The 20,713-nt window shown below is 44.1% G+C and overlaps 1 protein-coding gene and 2 long non-coding RNA genes across 4 annotated transcripts; all 3 read right to left on the minus strand.

Moving 5' to 3' along the window:
* Nucleotides 1-2,984: 2,984 nt before the first annotated feature.
* LOC125553681 lies at nt 2,985-6,355 on the minus strand. The gene is made up of 3 exons (XR_007304146.1): nt 6,229-6,355; nt 4,637-4,803; nt 2,985-3,363 (listed from the first exon to the last, which is right to left on the minus strand). It is a non-coding gene; the product is annotated as an uncharacterized LOC125553681 (long non-coding RNA).
* Nucleotides 6,356-6,614: 259 nt separating this feature from the next.
* Nucleotides 6,615-8,061, minus strand: LOC125553682. Its single transcript, XM_048717428.1, has 4 exons — nt 7,852-8,061; nt 7,679-7,747; nt 7,171-7,230; nt 6,615-6,701 (listed from the first exon to the last, which is right to left on the minus strand). Exons 1-4 carry the CDS (start codon nt 7,957-7,959, stop codon nt 6,630-6,632), a joined length of 309 nt encoding a protein of 102 aa, XP_048573385.1. The 5' UTR covers nt 7,960-8,061; the 3' UTR covers nt 6,615-6,629.
* A 385-nt stretch (nt 8,062-8,446) lies between these two features.
* LOC125553683 lies at nt 8,447-9,027 on the minus strand. 2 transcript variants are annotated; one of them, XR_007304148.1, is made up of 3 exons: nt 8,897-9,027; nt 8,716-8,768; nt 8,447-8,503 (listed from the first exon to the last, which is right to left on the minus strand). It is a non-coding gene; the product is annotated as an uncharacterized LOC125553683 (long non-coding RNA). The 2 variants fall into 2 exon arrangements; XR_007304149.1 differs by lacking the exon at nt 8,447-8,503 and adding an exon at nt 8,515-8,588.
* Between the last annotated feature and the right edge of the window lie 11,686 nt (nt 9,028-20,713).

Consider the following 20,713-nt stretch of genomic DNA (forward strand, 5'->3'; position numbering starts at 1 on the left):
GGAGACGGCGAGCGCCCGCCTCCACCCGACGTGGGCCGCATCCTGAGCGAGGCCCAGCAACCAGCCTCCTACAACCCAGCTCCACCTCAGGCCGATTTGGCCCAAGGTGAGCAGTTTCCCCCCAGCGCCCGTGCTCCTGTTGTGGCCCAGTCCAACAGAATTCGTTCCGCTATGGGTTTTTTCTGGTTCCAACGATTTTGTCTTTTTTCCCAGAGACGGCAGTTTTGTAGTTTAGTCCCTCTAGATCATGCATTTAATAACTTCACAAACATGCATCAGAATTAAACAAATTTAATAGGTAAAATGCATAGAATTTTGTGTAGGTTAATAATTTCCAACTTTCATGCATGTTTAAAATGTTTAAAATGCTGTTTGATTAAATCTTCCTATTGCCATGCTAAAATGCTTTATTTCATAACTAAATAACCGTAGCTCCAAACTTAACAAACTTTATATGTAAATGGGATAGAAAAATGCCTCGTTTAACATGGTGTACTTGCTTTGCATGTTAAACAACTCTAAAATATGGTTTAGGGCAGAACAGTACCAAATCCATAATTTGCATATGAGGTTTTTCCGGACTTGTTGCTTATTGTTCCGGTCTCATTTAAACTTGCCCAGATAGGTAGTTTTCATATGCTTCACCCTCTTGCCATGTTAACCAACATTTAATATTGTTGGGTACATAAACGAGATCGAACTAAATAACTTGAATGTGGTGTTCCGTCAATATGCAACTCGTTGCATATTGAGCTCCACTTAATTTGTAGTATTGTTTGTGCACTTTTCCATGCCATGCCTCATTAAACCGGACATGCATCATACTTGGTTGTGCATCATGCCATGATTATGCGATGGTTGTTTACCATGCTGTTTGCTTCTTTCCGGTGTTGCTTCTTCGGGTTGGTTCCGATAACGTTGCGTTTGTGAGGATCCGTTCGACTACGTCCGTTTGTATTCTTCATGGACTCGTTCTTCTTCCTTGCGGGATCTCAGGCAAGATGACCATACCCTCGAAATCACTTCTATCTTTGCTTGCTAGTTCGCTCTATCGCTATGTCGCGCTACCTACCGCTTGTTATATCATGCCTCCCATATTGCCATGTCAAGCCTCTAACCCACCTTCCTAGCAAACCGTTGTTTGGCTATGTTACCGCTTTTGCTCAGCCCCTCTTATAGCGTTGTTAGTTGCAGGTGAAGTTGAAGTTTGTTCCATGTTGGAACATGGATATGTTGGGATATCACAATATCTATTATTTTATTTAATACATCTATATACTTGGTAAAGGGTGGAAGGCTCTGCCTTATGCCTGGTGTTTTGTTCCACTCTTGCCGCCCTAGTTTCCGTCATACCGGTGTTATGTTCCTTGATTTTGCATTCCTTACATGGTTGGGTGTTATGGGAACCTCTTGACAGTTTGATTTGAATAAAACTCCTCCAGCAAGGCCTAACCTTGGTTTTACATTTGCCTAACAACCTATTACCCTTCCCTTGGGTCGGCCAACCCGAGGTCATCTTTATTTTAACCCCCCGGGCCAGTGCTTCTCTAAGTGTTGGTCCGAACTGAGCCGCCTGCGGGGCCACCTCGGGGAAACTCGAGGTCTAGTTTTACTCATAGCTTGTCTCATCCGGTGTTTCCCTGAGAACGATATACGTGCGACTCCTATCGGGATTGTCGGCACATCGGGTGGCTTTGCTGGTCTTATTTTACCATTATCGAAATGTCTTGTAACCGGGATCCCGAGAGTGATCAGGTCTTCCCGGGAGAAGGAATATCCTTCGTTGACCGTGAGAGCTTGTGATGGGCTAAGTTGGTACACCCCTGCAGGGTATAAACTTTTGAGAGCCGTGCCCGCGGTTATGTGGTAGATGGGAATTTGTTAATGTCCGGTTGTAGAGAACTTGACACTTAACTTAATTAAAATGCATCAACCGCGTGTGTAGCCGTGATGGTCTCTTTCTGGCGGAGTCCGGGAAGTGAACACGGTCTTGTGTTATGCTTGAACGTAAGTAGTTTCTGGATCACTTCTAGTTTCTCGACCATTGCGTTGCTTCTCTTCTCGCTCTCATTTGCGTATGCTAGCCACCATATTTGATTAGTGCTTGCTGCAGCTCCTCCTCATTACCCTATCCTACCCCTTAAGCTTAAATAGTCTTGATCTCGCGGGTGTGAGATTGCTGAGTCCTCGTGACTCACAGATACTTCCAAACAGTTGCAGGTGCTGATGATACCAGTGCAGATGACGCAACCCAGCTCAAGTGGGAGCTCGATGAAGATTCTTGATCGATGTTTTATGTCTTTTCCGGTTGATCAGTAGTGGAGCCCAGTTGGGATGATCGGAGATCTAGCATTTGGGGCTGTCTTCCTTTATTTTGGTTCCGTAGTCGGACCTTGGCTGTATTCTGGATGATGTATGTTTAACTTGTATTTGTGTGAAGTGGCGATTGTAAGCCAACTCTTTATCCCTTTCTTATTCAGTACACTAGTTGACCCATTGCGCCAAATGGCGCAGAGACCTGCTGAATACATGTTGTCGATGAAAGTAGTTTCATGCTGCAAGAACCTTCAACTAAAGCCATGTTCGTGATGAAAATAGTTTCCTTTACTAAGGACAGGCCATGTATATACAGTCGGTTTAGTTGTGGTCTGCTAAATCCATATGCGCCTTGAAAAAAAAACATGGTTTAATTTGCAGAGCCTCACGTGTTTTAAGTATGAATAAGAACTACGAACTCTTTTTCTGAGATTCAAACACATTTCCAGAGTTTTTATTTCTTAGTACATGTTGTCTAAAGTAACATTTGCCCAGAGAGAGAGAGAAGCATACCCCTCTCTCATTATGATTATTATGAAAAGGTATTAAATTCGAAATAAACAATTTCATTTACTTGAAGCACTTGAAGAAAGAGAACTTAGACATACTTGCAATGCTCATTTAACCTGTGAAGGACAAAAATATTCAATCGTCTCTGAATGATGAACTAAACTAAATAAGAAATATATGCAGTAAATTCATTCAAAGTAGAAAAGGGATCTTACATCAAATAAGGCATTACAACAAACATGGTGTTATCTTAGTAAAAGAAATTACATCATTAGAAGAGAAAAGGGAAGAAAACCAAACATGAGATTGAGATTAATACACCTAGGAGGAGGTCGTAGATATCACTGCGATCATTTTGCGGCCTGGGGAGCAAGGATCCATGGTTTTTATATGCCTTGTCCGGCTGCTGGAGTAGATGACATGGAAACATCGTCTCTATCATCTCGATGGCTTAGACCCAGGAGCCGGATGTTCATCTCGGCCCTCCCCGGCTTCCATCAATGGATTTTTATAGTCAGGGTTAAAGACTGAGAGGCCCTATGCATGTTCACAAAAACACAATTTTGACAAATTATCTCTATTGTAAAATTAAGGGAGTAACTCATTATTCGAGAGAACTGGTCGTACATGAAGCATCAAGAACACACGTGCACAAATCTAATTCTAACTGAATTTAGCTTTCAGTTGGCATTTCCTCAAACAATCAAGTGCACCTATTATTATTTGGCTGACAAAAATATGAACACCAAACATGCCATCATCGTTAAGCAATTCAAGGATGTCTATGAATCGGACATGAAATATTTGGAGCATGGAATAAAAAACAGCACACTGTCTTCGGTCATAACTAACCATATGTGAAGAATGTTTTCGGTCATACAAACCACATTTCAGATCCCTTTTCCATTATATCTTAACTCTAAGATCACAGCTACACGGCTGTGTGTCATAAAAACAAATAATTTCTAGTGTAAATTTAAGTTTTGTAGAGAACCTGTCACCAAATGGTGCATCATTATCAAGAAAATACGGACGAAGGACTGCCAATTCGGCACAACATGTATTTAATCTTATCCAATTGTTTAACCCCCTAAAGCATCTCATACTAATTCCTTATCTTCTAATATCATTCTGGATGGAAAAGAAAAAACAATGCATTAACCAAGGACCCTAGTAATATTTTAATTTATATTTAGAGCACTACAATATATATTCTTTGTATGAACTTTGTAACACATAATAATAATATTCCATTGGCCTTTTCTCAACATAAGAATTCCAATGATTTCGTTCTCAACTCCATAATGAAGCCGGATACATACATGAATTTTAGTATTTTTGCAATAGCTAACTGTGTAACTTTTCTCCATAAATATGAGATAACTTAATGGCAGGATGATGTTTGTTTTCCCCTTATTTTCAGCTGGATCTCAATAAATCAGCGGCAAGGAGTACACATCGCCATGGTTTTGTTTAATAAGTTGCTTCATTTCAAGAACGTGTATTCCATTCTTCTATACATGTCAGCAAGCTCTTTTTGTACTGGCGACAATCAGGAAAAAGCCTGATGTGCGAAAGCAATAGACGAAAACCTTTTTAGAGCTCGCGATAAACTGATATACATATATGGTACTCATCTTCCTCCGCTGGATGCCATGTTCCAACTTCCAAGTAAAGAAAGGTATGCCGTTTCCATTTGATTATAAATTGTGCTCTCAATGCAAGGAAAGTATATGCCGGTTTAAGAAATAACCTCAAATTTAATCATACAACTGTATATTTATGCTATCCATGATTTCGAAAGAGTTACCTGTATGTTGTCATCAACGTTCCCTGTCTAGAGCAGCAGTGAGAGCAAGCCTGTGAAACAAGGCACAGAAGAAAGCATACTATGATGAACCAATGATGAATATCTTACAAAGTTAGACATTTACAACAATTGTAGCACCAAATAGTTCGATGCCCTAATAAAGCTACCTAAAGAGATTAGCTTTGTCCGGACGGGCGACACGGGAGGCGATCTCGATCCAGTTTTCTGCGACCTCCCTTCCGATCTCTCTTCCCTCGCCGCCGCCGGGCAAAACCCGTGCGGTCGACGGTGGCGGCGGGGCCCCGGCAGTTCCGCAGCGACGAGTAGAAGTGAGCAGCAGCGACGATGAAACTCCGGCGGCACCGCATCAGCCTCTGCGTAGATGCGGCGGTTCATAGCGCTAATAAATAGCTCTGTTGGACCAGCAGATTCACGCAGCAGTACAGGAGAAGCAGCACAAGCAGATGCGGGATGTGCTGCTCGCTTCGATCTGGTGCACGCGGGGCGTGGTGTCGCCTCGGAGCGGCTCTTGCTGGCTGCAGCCGCCACGAGCACCAGCCCGGTGTGCCTGGCGACAAGCTTGACAGAGGTCACGCAACCCGGCTATGATGTCCATGACGGCGCATGAACGCTGCAAGGTGTCGTTCTCAGATCCGGCCATGGCGTCCGATGGGCCTGGGCGGCACTCTCTCCTGTGAGGTGACTGTCTGGTGTAGTGTGCTCCGCCGCAGCGATGGTCCGTCTAGTAGTCACTTTGGCCTACGTATGGCGGCACCCCAGCTGCGGATTGCGATGGTCACGAAAGGTCTTTGTGATGGTTTCTTTCTCCAGATCCAGTGACTACTGTTGGCGGTTTATACTGACGACATTGCGAGATGCACGCAAAAGGCTTCTTTATGGGTTTCAGTGTGTCTCACTCCAGTTAGTCAGTCAGTCTTCGACAGTGGCATGCAATCTCTGGACGGCGACTTGACGCAGAGGGAATGGTTGTGCAGTAACGAGGGTGATTTCTAGCCCAACACATGTAACTGCTGGAATCGCGGAAAAATGGTGGCGACAACACATGTTGACTTTGATGTGGTGCTTCTCGAGTACCTTGTCTCGAGCTCCGGGGTGAAAACCCTAGGTATGGCCAGAGTTGGTATACCTGACAATGATGATGCTTTCGCATCGTTACCTTGTTGAAGGCATTGCTTGGATGCTCGGACTTGTTCTTTAGGGTGAAAACCTAGCATTTGACATTTGATGGTCGAATCCGGTGACGGTGGCGCATGGGCGTTGTTTCCTTCTTGAAGACGTTGTTGTTGAAGAATCTTATGGTCCTTGTGGTGTCAAAGAGATGGTTGGTGCGGATATGGTCGTTGTAGTACTTTGTCGATCGCTGTTTTGATCACTTTTTTATCGCTTAGGTATAGCTTTGGTCTTGTATGACTTTGTTCTTTGCCGGCATGTTTTAAGTATGTGTGCGTTAGTGTTGGTTGTGTGCATCCTAACTATGCAGAGGCCGGGTGTACGCCCATTATGTTTGTATCCACTTGATGCTTCATTTTGAGTAATAAAATTCACCCTTTGTCGGAAAAAAATAAAGCTACCTAAGAAAACCATGGCTCCAAAGCCTTGTCACCTACACATTAAATTATTGTAACTATATAAGAAATTGCAGCAGTATTACAAATAACCTAATGATATATCAGATTACATGACAATGATTTTCTTAAGAAAACTACCAGTTTACATGACATCTCCAACCATATTTCTTACAATTTTTCAATTTCGATATTAGTATATGAAATATGCAAATCTATCTACAGACACAAAAACATTACTGTGATTGGTGTTTCCAAACATAAATCTACAAATAATATTCAGAAACAGATTCATAACAATAGCAAACAAGCCTCCTCTATTTCCTTAAATATGGTGCATAACAAATGAATGACAGAATAGAAAATGTTGTAATGGTGCCATACTACCAAAAACACAATCTTGTCCATTACCTTGAGGAACATGAGATCTGAAAATACGACACTGCAATAAAGTGAAAATTCTGGCAATGTCCATGGACCTGCAAGCACCATTCAATAGTCACACAAACAAATCAAAAATACATAGAAGGGGCAGGGGGAGAGGGGTAATATCATGCCTTCATGTACCAAGGCTGGGAGTATAATAGAACACATTTGTGTTACAATATAAATAATGATATGGAGTCTGGATTAGAAGATAATTTGCTACAAGCTTACACTTGAAAATCTCTTAACATTATATCATTATAATCAACATATTCATCTCACCATAAAGCAATAAAATTTAATTAATCCACATTCAGAAAAACATGCACAATGGTCTTCACATTTAATCACTAATCAAATGTGTGTACTGTATTCTCGTGTATAGCCAAAAGTAAAGTATATAGAATTTGAATTTTCAGCGGTACTTTAGCAGAACTCAACAAATTAATACTTGTATGTGCCACCTTAATGATGAGACACAATAAGGATGCAACAATCCGAGAGGGGAGGAAAGATACAAACCTTAATGATGAGAACTAAAAAGTAGCAAAACAGAGGCACCCAAACTTCTGAAGAGACAAACTGAAAAAAATAACCAGAGGAGATGAACCGAACAAACCTCCACAATGAAAATGAAAGCTCATTGCTGGAAGACAAAAAACTCTTTTAACCGACAATCTCGTATGCAATGGAAAAAAGCACACATCTGGTCCACACATAATCATGACTTTACATATGCATAATTAGAATAGTATTTTTTTTCTAGTTTCAGTAATTACATCTCATCTATTTCTTGTTCTGCTTTATCCCCACTTGAGGTGGTATTATCATTCTCGAGCTTCATGCCAAAATGACCCATAATTCTTTCCAGCTACGTTTTAATTTATAATGTAAAGACCAAGATAAATAGAGACAAGCAACATGTGTTTCTGCAAGTCTATAAGAGTGGGAATATAGAGGGGGTGCCAATATGGGGTGTGTGAAATATCACAACAAATAAAAATGAAACACATAGGTGGCAGTGTCATACCTGTTGTTCTTTAGCTATACTATCATAAGGCACCTCTATCCAGTTCTGTAATCTCTGTAGGCACTCTTCCTACAATAGAAAATGCCGCAAAAACTTAGTTGTATAAAGATGAACAACTTGTATATAACAACCTAGCTGTATACCAACGAATAAGAGAGCAAGTGGAGGCAAACCTGAACCATCTCGAGCTCCTTGCTCCTGCTACTCCATCGACCGCATCCGCTGCTCCGTGGACCCCTGCTGCTTCTAGGCTCTCCATATACGCCCTGGAAATGGTTCATCTCAAATTCTGAAGGTAACAGTGTCACTACAAATTCTGAAAATAACACTATAACTTTGTAAACGATTCATCTCAATAAGCAAGTAGGACTCAACCAAGTACATAATTTACGCCAATACAACATATCAAAGCATAAGTAAGAAATAGGCGGAGGGAGAAGGGAGGGAAGATACCACCATAGGAACCAAATCGAAGCACCATACTCCCAAGAACTGCCTGGCTGCAGCAAGCCCTTATTGTCATGGCGCAGATAAGATATTCTTGCTTATGGCACACCACACCACGTGCACTACCAGATCAATCTTAAGTCCGAAATACCCTCTTAAAAACTGGAAGAAAAAATCACAGGTTACCATGGAAGTTGAGGAAAGGATGAAGAAAAATAGGAAGATGCTCACCTGTGTCGGCGCTCCTCCACAAACTTTTAGCTTTCCTGGGGTTCTCCTCTGCAGGTAGAGGCTAGGGATGAGGCTAGGCTAGGAGGGGTTTCCCCGCTGCCGCTGCTGCACTCACTGCATCGTACCTTCATCCCCTGGCCTGCCTAGCTGGTGTGCGCCGAGCAAGTGTACAAGAAAATTTTGAATCTGTAAATCCATGCCTGAGACAATGAACTAAACATTAGCTCTGTACCTGAGACAATGAACTGAACATTAGCTCTGTCCATTCAGCAAGATACAGATACCAACATTCTATGAAAAGAAAGTGCATAACTGGCATCACACTTTTCTTGGTGCAGGTGATCAACCTGAGCACTCACCTAAGCTCAGCTGCTGCTCAACCCCCTCTTCTCCAACCCTGGAACATTTATTCCTATAGCAAACCAAATGAAGAAACAAAATGTCTAAATTTATAAGGCCAAATGCACATACCAAAATTTGAGAAATTCAAAATAAATAAATGAACAATCAGAGGAGTTGATGGGAGAGAGAAGCATATACCTAGCATAAATTCGCACCACCATGTGAGGTTTGGTTGAGACGGACAATGAATCGGGCACTGGAATAAATTGTCCTTGGAAGTGCAAGCACCATGAAGTACAATCAGTCAATCACACAATCAAATCGAAATCACACAGGAGGAGCACACGAGGGAGAGGGAGCAGGACACTACAAAAAAAATACACTTCCGTGATGATACGTGTTTGTCAGAGTAGGTCGCGTTTTCTGTCATGCATGTACATCCATGACAAATTTATGACAGAATCAAGATAGTCATACCTGTGCTGTCGTAGAAGTGTTCCATGACATTACCAAAATTATCATCACGGAAGTGTCCACTTCCATGACAATAAATCACGCGTCACAGAAGTGCTTTCGTTAAGGGTGACCGACACGTGACATCCACCGCAACGGAACACCGTGAAGCTATCCGGTCAGGCTTTGGATCCGATAACCTGTTAACAGCCCTGACCAATGGGGATTTTCCATGTGTAAAATCATCATTGGCTGGAGGAAACACGTGTCGGCTCATCATTGGGACAGATGTCAATCACTCATTGGACGGAAGGCGCCTATGATACGTCGACACGTGGCACGGCCCAACAGAGGCCCATTCCTGTGAAAAGTCTGGCCCGTTTGACTTGGTCAAAAGCTGGCGGGCCGGCCCATGGAAAGCCTGTTAACGACCTATTCGAATATAGCCCATTTACAGCCCGCTAACCCAAGGCCCGTTACGCCCTATCCGAATTAGGCTCAGTAGCGTCATCTGGGCCATCCAATATGATTCCAGCCCGTTTTCACTTCTGGCCCATGTATGGCCCATGACGTCTTTCAGCCCATATGAGGCCCTATGTAACTCTTGGCCTACTAACGGCCCGTGGTGAAACTGGACCGTAATGAACAGTGTATCACTTTACACCCATTAACGCCCGTGGTGAAACTGGCCCGTAATGAACAGTGTATCACTTTATACCCATTAACGGCCCGTTATTCCGTTGGGCCGTTTCCAGGCCATGTTATCTTTCGGCCTTCTCAGAGCCCATTTATTCTTGGGCTCATTTCCAGCATTCGTTTACTTACGGCCCGTTACTGTCATTTTCTACTTGTGGGCCAAATTCAGCCCGTGGTTATAGTCGGCCCGTTTGTGGTCTGTTAATATGTTGGGCCGTTTCATAGCGTCATCAAATACGGCCTATTAACGATGGCCCATTATGGTCGGCCCACGAACAGACGATTCCAACTCTAGCCCGTTTACGGCCATAATGCGGTCTGTTTGGCCCATGTTTGGCTAATCGATTATACGGCCCGTATAAGGCCCATTGATAATACGGCCCACAGAAGGCCCATTGTTTCTACGGCCCGTAGAAGGCCCATTGTTTCTACGGCTCGTAGAAGGCCCACTGTTTCTATGGCCAGTAGGAGGCCCAGTGTCACTACAGTAAATATTAGCCCATGGTTATTGTGGCCTAGTTTTAAAAAATAGGTTATTGCAGCCACTAGCTAACCGCGGAAAAAGAACTGCAATGACTAGAAGCAAACAAATAAACAAGACAACAAGGAAATAAATAAGCAAGCAACTAACGCTAGGCTATCACGGCTATTACACATATTACATCCACTGGGCATCAAAGTTCGCCACCAGTGCAAATATAGGGAACAAAGCAGCATATCATATACACTGGTTGTCAAAGTTGGCGACCAACACAAATAAACGCCGCAGCAAAACAAATCCAGAACTGAAACCACTTCAGAAGATCTCAAGAAACAATATTCTGGATACCCATAATGCTGGCAAGATGCTTAGCAAGCTTATTAACTTTCTCTTGTTTGGCGCATAAATCCTCCAGCGCTTGCTGTTGCACCAGAAAATATGCATTTGAATTCTGCAGGGACTTCCTCAGTCCTTCAGCTTCCTGTTGCAGCACATCTGATCGATGTCTTTCAACTTGAAGTTGAGACTTAAGAAGACGAACTGATTCAGGCAGCGAGTTCGAAGAGCTTGTGCCAGCAGTAGTGGCCAGTAACTTGAACACTACATCAAGACATGACTTTTGGGTTCCCTCACTGTCGTCAAGATAGTTTTTATCAGCTTTCTTGGAGACCAACAAGGATGTCTCACTATCTTGAACCTTATCTGCATTACTTCCTTTACCATTGGATAATGCGGTACTGTTCTCCAATATTTTGTCCGCATTCTAAAAGAGAAACAAGCAGACACATCACATGTTTACCATGTTGTATATGAAACTCATTTTGGTAAATGAGTTCAGTAGTAAAGTGGACAGGATAACAGCATGAAACAAATATATATCTATGTACCATGGTCACTTTATGGTCTATATCATTCTAGTTTTTGTTGCCAAATCAAGATAGAGACACAGTTCAAATAATATTTGTTCAAGACAAAGTAGAATAGACAGAATATAAGTGTGGGTAACTATAGAGCAATAACAACACTTGTAATATGCATGACATGAGAACATAACTGTTTATTCAATTGAAACTGAAATCAACATAGAGCAGGTTACAACAGCAAACCAGTTAAAGAAACAGGTTTAAAACATACCTGTTGCGCCATTGGAGTTTCAATTCCATCCTTCAAATTTGAAAATAGTTGGTATGAGTAAATACAGTCATGCAAGAGCAAAGGAGTATGAACCATAGCTACAGAACCTGACGTGAGAACAAATCTTCTTCTCCTTTAAGCGTTGAGTTGGGATTCAGAGTGGTGGTCCTCGTGCTTTGGGCACTGCAGTTCCTTTACTAACTGCTCGTGTTTGGGTGCTCTGTGGTGGAGACGGTGTTGTGTCAACAGGAACTGGGTTACTATCTGCCGGGGTTGGGGTTAGAAGGGGTGTAGCTGGTTCTCTGTCCAACTGGGTAGGGGTACAATCTGCGAGAGTCTGGGTTATGTGTGGTGGATCTGGTCCTTGGGCAAGTACAACCGTGGTTCTATCTGCATCAACTGGTAGCACTATCTTTTCTGAAGACCGTGTTGTTACTCCCTTAGATACTGCCATCACGCTCTCCAATTCAAATGGCTGATAAACAAGAAAAGTAATTGGAAGTATAGACATTGTATGATAGACAGGTGCAATGGATAGTGGGGAATAAAAGAGGGCATGAAATAATTCATATTTATATTGTCTAACCAAACAGGATAGCATGACACAATTTCACATATATGATGGCTAACTAAACAGGATAGCACGACACAATTTCACATTATGATGGCTAACTAAAAAGATGGAAAGACATAGTTCAAAATATGAGACTATGTAAACAGGATGACATGACATAACTATATAATGTGTTTATTAAATAGGTTGGCATGCCATAATTCACATACATTCACGGATAGAATGCCATAATTCAAAATCTGATGACTGTAAACACTAAACAGGATGAGATGATATAACTATATGATGTCTTTATTAAATGGGTTGCCATGCCATAATTCAGATAGATGATGTGTATGTACTATGTAAACATGATGGCATGATATAATTCAAATATATGATTTATATAGTAAGCAAGTAAGCAGATGGCAATCCATATATGATGCAAAAACTAAGCAATGCAAGACAACATGCATGACATGGGTAATATAACCCTGCCAAGTTTGAGCATAGACCTCAGGGAGAAAATAGGACTAGTCATCAGTCTCTGAATCCTCCTCTGAGGAGCTCTCTGTAACCGGCAAGATGTCTGCTTCAGCAGGTAGCATTGTCTGCTCTGAATACCCTGTTTTCACTCCAGATACTTCCATCACCGCTTCAAATGGCTGATGCACAGGAAGAGTAGTTGAATATACAAACGTTGTTGACAAATGGAATACATAATACAAAAAATGATAGCATGATATAATTCACATACATGATGATTGGCTAAACAGCATGGCATTACATAATTCACATATATAATGCCTTTGCAACAAGATAGCATTGTATAATTCACATATATAATATCTTGCAACAAGATGGCAATGCATAATTCACATATATGGTAATTAGACACTGAACAGGTGGCATTCACACAAAGCATGTCTAAACTAATCAAATGACATAGCAATGCGAGACATCATACGCACGATATGAGCAACATAACCCTGCCAAGTTAGAGCATACACCTCGGGGGGGTGGGGGGAATAGGAATGGTCATCTGTCTCTGAATCCTCCTCTGAGGAGCTATCCGTAACCAGCGAGATATGTGCTTCGTCAGATAGCATAGTCTGCTCTGAAGACCTTATTTTCACTCCAGAATTTGCCATCACCGTGTCAAATGGCTGATGCACACGAAGAGCAGTTGAATGTAATAACATTGTTGACAAATGTAATATGTAACGAAAAAAGGGATGGCCTGACATAATTTACATATAAGATGACTGGCTAAGCAGGATGGCATTGCAAAATTCACATAAATGATGCCTGGCTAAACAAGATGGCATTGCAAAATTCACATAAATGATGCCTGGCTAAACAAGATGGCATTGCATAATTCACATAAACGATGAATAAACTAAACAGATGGCATTCACACAAAGGATGTCTAAACTAAGCAGATGACATATTTGATGTATAAAGTAAGCAATGCAAGACACCATATGCATGATATAACCAACATCAGCATGCCAAGTTAGAGTGAAGACCTCAAGGGGTAAATAGGAGTTGTCTTCTCCTTCTGAATCCCCCTCAGAACAGATATCTTCCTCTCGATTACAATCCAAAATGCGTGGAGGGGGGCTGCCTTTGCGCCTACCATGGAGCGACGTCTGCATGGAATTTTATTGCCATGCAAGGCTCGTATCTTTTGCTCTACATGTTCAGTTCCATTGTTTACGATAACTGTCATGCATAGGAATAAAACATAGTGAGATTATGTAAGGAGTGCATGCAGAAATCCAGAGTGATGGTAGCAACCTGTGGATAGACCCAAAACCAATAATAGCAGGCTGATAATGACTTCAGTTAAAAAATACAGATAATGGCTTCTTTACTGTTTGTTTCCCACCCAACATGAAACTCATAGTAGACACCGGAGATTAACCAGATAGTAGATAGATACTATTGATAGCGGCCCCGATATGTACCCCACAACCATTTAAAAACTCAAGTTTGACCATTAGTTTGGAGCTGACTCAGAGTCTAAATGGTGAACAGGACGATAAAGTAGCATGTAATATTAAGCGATGCATAACGTAAGCAGACACGAAAGAGTGCGACCTCTCTTGCGGACCCGTGTAGTCCTCGAGGTCATCTGCTCGGTTGATGATGGTAGTGCAGTTTTCCTGGCTGCCAGCGGCGGGGAAGAAGATCTGAGGCGGTGAAAGACAGTCTGGAGGCCGGATCCCTGCTGTGCTGGACCCTTCTGTCGTTCAAGCAGCTGAGCTGGGGTGGACAACGGTGCAACAGGAGCGGGACAAACCACGCAAGGTTTTCTTTGACAACTATTTGTAAGAGAAGTAATTCTGTAAGGGCTTGTTTGAATTGGAGGATTCCAACGATGCAGGGATAGGAAATAGACAGGAATAGGATAGGAATACATGTGCAAAACAGAGAATTTAAAAACACAGGATTTCTGCCAATCTGGGTGTTTGATTCACAACAATTGGAAGATCACAGGATGCAAAGAAGCATGGTGAGATTAAGTCAAACCACAAGAAAATGTACGGTTATAATGCTATTATGCTACTATCTCTTAGTCTTGTGCTTCATGAATAGGAATTTGAAAAGGAGGACAAGTGAAAATTAAAATTCCTACGTTTTTTCTTTCAAGGAGACACTACAGTAACAAATACGTGTGCTTAGTGGACAATATATATAACATGTAGAGTAAAAAAGAGATGCAACAAGTGTACAACCTCTTTGGCGAAGCCATGTCGATCTCAGCGTGATTGGGTTGGCCGGTGAGGATGCTCCGGCTGACTTGGCTGTCGGAGGAGGGGAAGAAGATCTTAGGCGTCTGGAGATGGAGCTCGAGGTACTGCTCCACTGTGATGGAGGGTTTCGTCGTTGGAGCAGCTCCGGTGAGTTGTACGACGCCGAGGCTGAAGCAGGACAAGAGAGACAACGAACAACGTTAACCAGAGTGGAATTCTAATAGCATCTCCAATACATGACATAAAATACATAAACACAAAGTGCTAGATGTAAAATACATTAGCCGCTCATCTCTGAACTTAACTGTCGAAACTGAATTTAACTGTCGAAACTGAACTTAACTGTCGAAACTGAACTTAACTGTTGAAACTGAATTTTGCTGTCGAAACTGAACGCACTAGAAAGGTGAGGCTACACATCGGTCGACTGACTTTTTCATCTCTGGTCAGTCAATTTTGCAGCCGTTGGATACGAAATCAAGGGCCTGCGGTTCATCTTCAACCTCCACCCCCCTGAGCCGGCCAAACAACAGCCCCGCCGCCCGCGGCCAGCGGTGCGTCGCCCCGCCCGCCCCGAAAACACTCCCCACCACCGATCCGCCGCCGCCCCGGCCATCCCTCTAGCCCCCTCCGTGTTGAGCTTTTTCTCCGGCGATCCCCACGCCACCGCCCTGCCAACGCCCCACCACCGCTGGCGACCACTGCCCCCATCCTGAACCCTAATATAGATAGTGGGGTACCTCTCCGGCGAGCCCCCCTCCCCGCTGCGGCTGGTTCTTCCTTCACCCCGGCGGCATCGGAGTGAAGTGTAGCTAAATCGGAGCAGCATCGCAAGCAAGAGCAAGAGCGAGAGCAGCAGCACGAGCAAGATCAATAGCAAGAGCAGACCAGGCAGGCGACCGAGAGCAAGAGCAGAGCAGCAGCGCGAGTGAGAGCTAAAGCAGCAGCAGGTCCTACTGATGTGGACGTCACCGCCGAGGGAGCGATGCCATGGAGGAAGTGGCCGGCGATGCCGCCGTGGATGGAGCCGCGCCATGTCGGCTCGGGACCGAGCGCCGGCAGCACTGTGAGATCGAATCAAGAAGAAAATGCGGCGATTAGTGTACAACCTCTTTGGTGTCGCCGATTAGGCCGCAGCTTCATCCGAGGAAACGGTGATGATGATGCTCTTCCGGTGGTGCAGGTGAAGATGGCGGTGTGGGAATGGAGGTGGCGCGAAAGACGAGGGGAACGTTGGGGCAGCTCCTTGGAGGTGGAGGACGGGGTGGCTGAACCAGCGGGACGATGAGATCGACGACGGATCCTCATCCGGTACGGTGGATGAGGGACGTCAAGGTGTTGCTGTGGACGATGTCGTCGGGGAAGAGGCTCCGGCTGGGTGGCGGACGGAGCAGGGTGTGGGGTTTCATCATGGGTTTTCGCGGCCTTGGTGTACGAATGGGTGGGCGGATGGGATGGCAGTGGGGAACCATGGCTTAGAGACGCGCTTGTCCGAAATGTGGGGTAAGTTACGAAAGTACCCCCACCGATTTGAGGCGGTTCTTTCAGTTCAGGGGTACCACGGGCATTTCGCGTGTCGGGATTTCACAGGAGGTGGGAGTTTTCGCGCGCGTTGTAATTTCGGAATAGCAAGGCACGGGTTGAGATGGAGGGAGTTGTCAGAGCACAACAAGACAAAGATATATCTTAAATATTTCGGGCTAACAAGGCGCGGGTTGAAATTTCCGGACAAGCCTAACGTGTACTGTACCAAATCAATGCGCCCTACAAATGTCATTCAAAACTTTGAATTCATGTTATGTTCAATTAAAATATTTCGCTACGTGTATAATGCATGCAACCTACTACTCAAATGAACGTTTTAGTGCATTCCAAACGTATATACTACCGCTTCAATATGAACTAAATTTGAATTCGTTTCTCTATTTGAATAAGATCTACAGTAATGATTGTTATGAAGTCAAAGCATTTGAATTTGTTTCTCTGTTTTAATAAGATCTACAATCATCATTATTGTCAAGTTAAACCATCGTTTGTGTATTATCTTCACAGCACACCACATGATTAGTCTCGAGTTACATATGAACTATGTGTACTATATGAACTCGAACTAGATTTTTTGAATCCACTTTATTTTGATTTCAAATCACATTACATTTCTAGCTCTAGCTAGATCTTCATAATCTAAACCATGTCTCATATGTATAATGTGTTTATCACATTATGTATGGTGCCCTGCCCCCTACGCCTACACGTATTTAGATGTGAGTTGCAAACACCACACATTACCATAAATTCTAATAAAATGTGAGAATGTTTGATATATAGTATTGTTTAGATTGTTCGATATTCAGTTGTAAGCTGCAAACGCCACACATTATCACAAATTCAAATAAAATGTGAGATTGTTTGATGTATAGTATGGTTTAGATTGTTCGGCATTTAGCTGTGAGTTGCAAATGCCATGCATTATCACATTATGGTATAACATGTGCACAGCACGTGTATCACCACTATATTCATGCATGCAATGTTTAAAACACTATGATCTCCCATTCAAATATATGAATCCGCTTTCATATCAAATTATGATCTTTGTTAGTCTCTTACACCCACACAATCCTCTAACCTTTGTAGCTACCACTAACTTTCTCTCGTGCATGCACACGCCCTCCTCGCCCTCCCCTCCCCCGGCATTCTATCCACCAGGCACATTCATTTTTTTCTTTAGGTCGTTCTCCCAGAGTCTCCACAACTCCTTTCCGACACACACCGATCGATAAACCTCTCCAGCGATGCCTGCCTACAACATACAAAAACACCTTCAATCTCCTCATTTATGTGTCCTTGCCTCGTGTCTCTCATATGGTCATACACACGTGTAAACTCTCGCCCTTCTTTTCATCGCTCTCACAACCGCACACTCCTCCCCCTATCTAGCTAGTAGTTGGGCCTCTCGCACCACCTCCTAGCTCCATTCTCTCTGTCTATCCGTCTCGCTGGGCCTTATTTGCCTCTAAGAAATGGACGTACACCGACCGATCTCTCGCTATACATATAGCTAGCTAGGTCCTTATAACTCGTTTTTACCCACACGTCAATCGATCTACCTCATTAGTTGTGTCTCTCCCTTCCTCCGACAAACAACAATTGATCTACCGATCTAGTTAGGTTTGCTTACCAAACACATGGTTCCCCTTCATCATCCATGGATGCGTCCCGACAGATCTATCACGCACAGGCACACACAGAAACACATCCCACTCTTATTGATAACATTGCAGTTCCACCCTTAGTTTGTCTAGTAGGCCTCTCCCACCATCTTCGAGAAGAAACTCCATCACCCATCCAGCACTCTACCCCTCTCCCTCTGTCACATCCCTAGTTCTGGTATGACCTAGGCTAGCCCTTCATGTTTGCATCATGTTTAAATTCCATTTAAAATTGAAATGGGGATTTGTGAAACCCTCAGAATCATTTCTGAAAATGACCCAAGTAAAAATTGCTCCAAAAGGGTCCAAGAAAATGCTCATGTTGCTCTCTGAAAATATTGGACAGAGATAAAAATCAAACCAATATTTTCAAGAGCTCATAAGTATTTATTTTGGGCATTTGGAATTAATCCAGTATTTATTTGCGTTGGATAAATATTCTTATATATACAAAATATTGTCCAATAATTCTGAATTTTGGTGAGGGGCTTTGGATTAATTCCTTAGGTCCCTGCAAAATTTGACAGAATTAAATAAAATGATTTGGTATTTTTATCAAATCAAAACAAATGTCAGAAAAATAGAAAAGGAAACAGAAAAAGGAAAAGGCTTACCTGGCCTTACCTGGCAGCCCAGCTGGCCCAGCACGGCCCAGCCCACCAGAGCCAGGTGCCAGTCGTCTCCTTCCTTGCCAGGAGGACGACGGCGTGGCGCACGCACAGGAGGCGAAGCCACCTCCTGCTTCCACCTCCTGCTGCCTCCCCCGTCCTCACCCGAGCGCCACGGAGACGCCCGCAACCCCCTGGTCACTCTCCCCCTCTCTCCCGTGCCTATCCCTCGGCTGTTCCCCTTCCCCCGAGCACCACCGAGAGAAGCTCGTCGCCGCCGCTCACCGTCGCCGTAGCCACTGCCCACGCCGAGCCCCGTTGTCGTGTCCCACTGGTCCGCCATCGAGCACCTCCTCACCAAGACGAAGGTCACATCATCGGACTTCCTGTGACGACGCCTCCGAGCTCGTCACCGCGGCATCTGCCACCGGACTTCGCCCGTCGATCTGCGTCATCCAGTGCCTCCCCGAGCTCAACGACGGCGCCGTTTGAATCTCCGTGAGCCCCGCTGTCATCTCCCCCTTCTCCCCTGTCCTCCCGTGCCCTCTAGCTCCCTTGCCACACGAGCCAAAGCTCGGCTCCGCCATTGCCGCAGCACGCGTGCTCCCCGTGCTCCGTTCGCTGCCGTCGTGCAACGGGCGCGCCCTAGAGCACCCCTGGCGCTCTCGTGCAGCACAGACAGCTTGTTAGCGAGCCCTGGCGCAGCACCCGCACACCACCGAGCTCCGCCGCCGCAAAGCTCGCCGCCCTCACCGCTGCAGCCCATCCCCGGCATCCCCACGTCCACCCCTGGACGCGCCACACTGCGGGCGTTCCATAGAACCCATCCGCGCGGCCATCCGTCGCCGGAAACGGCCGGCCGGCGAGTCGCCGCCGCACTGTAAGGTCGCCGGCCCTTAATCTGGTGAAGCTAACGTGGCACGATTAATTAGGGTTAATGACGCAGTTAGTAACACCCTGGGACATAGAAAGCCGGGCCCCACTGCCTAACTAACCGGCTAACTAAGCAAGATTAAGATTAATCTAATTACAATGGGCCCACGTGTCAGCTTTGACTATGCTGATGTGGGCATTGACCCGACCCCACCTGTCTGTGACCTAGGCAGCACTGGGTCACTGACCAGTGGGCCCCACAGGTCAGGTTTGACCTGGGCCGCTCCGTTGACCGCTGACGTCAGTGTGATGCAGTGCTGACGCAATAAGCTATTTTTGGATTTGAAATAATACAGGAAATTCCAGAAAATAGTTTAAACTTCAAAAATTCATAGAAATTCAACCGTAGCTCAGATTGAAATAATCTATATACAAAAAATTATCAGGAAAAATTCAATCTATCCATTTGTACCATTTTCATGCATGACCAACCAACCTATACATGCTGTATATATGAAACACACTTATGGCATGTTTAAGAGCTTAATTTGGAGTTGTATTTGAACCCTTGGTTCAAACGGACTTCAACCAAATAAATGCTAGATGCATTAACTCAAACAACATCACATACTCATGCCATGTTCATGCATCATATTGTTGCATATGCTTGTGTTTGATTTCTGACACCGTTCCTTCTCGATAGGTCCTGATCCGGAGAGTGCTCCAGAGTACCTGTCTGAGGAGCAGTGCCCCCTGTTGATCTACCAGGCAAGCAAACCCCCTTGTTCATTCCGATACAATCCTACTCTCTCGCTCCTGCTCTCTTTTATTGCATTAGGACAATAACGATTCAACTGCTACTTTATGCTGCGGTAGTTGAACCCATTCCTTTGCATGACCTGTCATTGCCACAGTAAATAGTTAAAACCCACTAGCATGTGTAGGAGTTGATTGAGCCATGTTGTGTTCTTGCCATGCCATGCCTGCTATTTCTTAGGGTTGTGTCAGGTCTGATTCATCGGGAATGAATTGGATTGGTACGATATGTTCTGGTGCTGAGAGTTAAGCGTGTGAACACGATTTGGTAAAGGTAGCGGTGAGAGGCCATGTAGGAGTACATGGTGGGTTGTCTCACTGGAACCGTCCTTAAGCACTGAGTTCTGTGTATCTTTTCCAATGACTAGCTACTACCACAGATTGGAATGCTTAAGTGCCCCTCTCGACTTATTAGCCAACTTGATCTCTG

Source organism: Triticum urartu, chromosome 4 (assembly GCF_003073215.2).
Source record: "Triticum urartu cultivar G1812 chromosome 4, Tu2.1, whole genome shotgun sequence".
In the NCBI taxonomy this organism is placed as follows: Eukaryota; Viridiplantae; Streptophyta; class Magnoliopsida; order Poales; family Poaceae; genus Triticum; species Triticum urartu.

Coding starts and splice junctions, on each gene's coding strand:
- LOC125553682 (XM_048717428.1), bottom strand. CDS start 7,959: ATGAACCATTTCCAGGGCGTATATGGAGAGCCTAGAAGCAGCAGGGGT. Junction 7,748..7,851: donor AGGAGCTCGAGATGGTTCAG/GTTTGCCTCCAC, acceptor TTTCTATTGTAG/GAAGAGTGCCTACAGAGATT. Junction 6,702..7,170: donor TTTTAGTTCTCATCATTAAG/GTTTGTATCTTT, acceptor TGGTGCTTGCAG/GTCCATGGACATTGCCAGAA.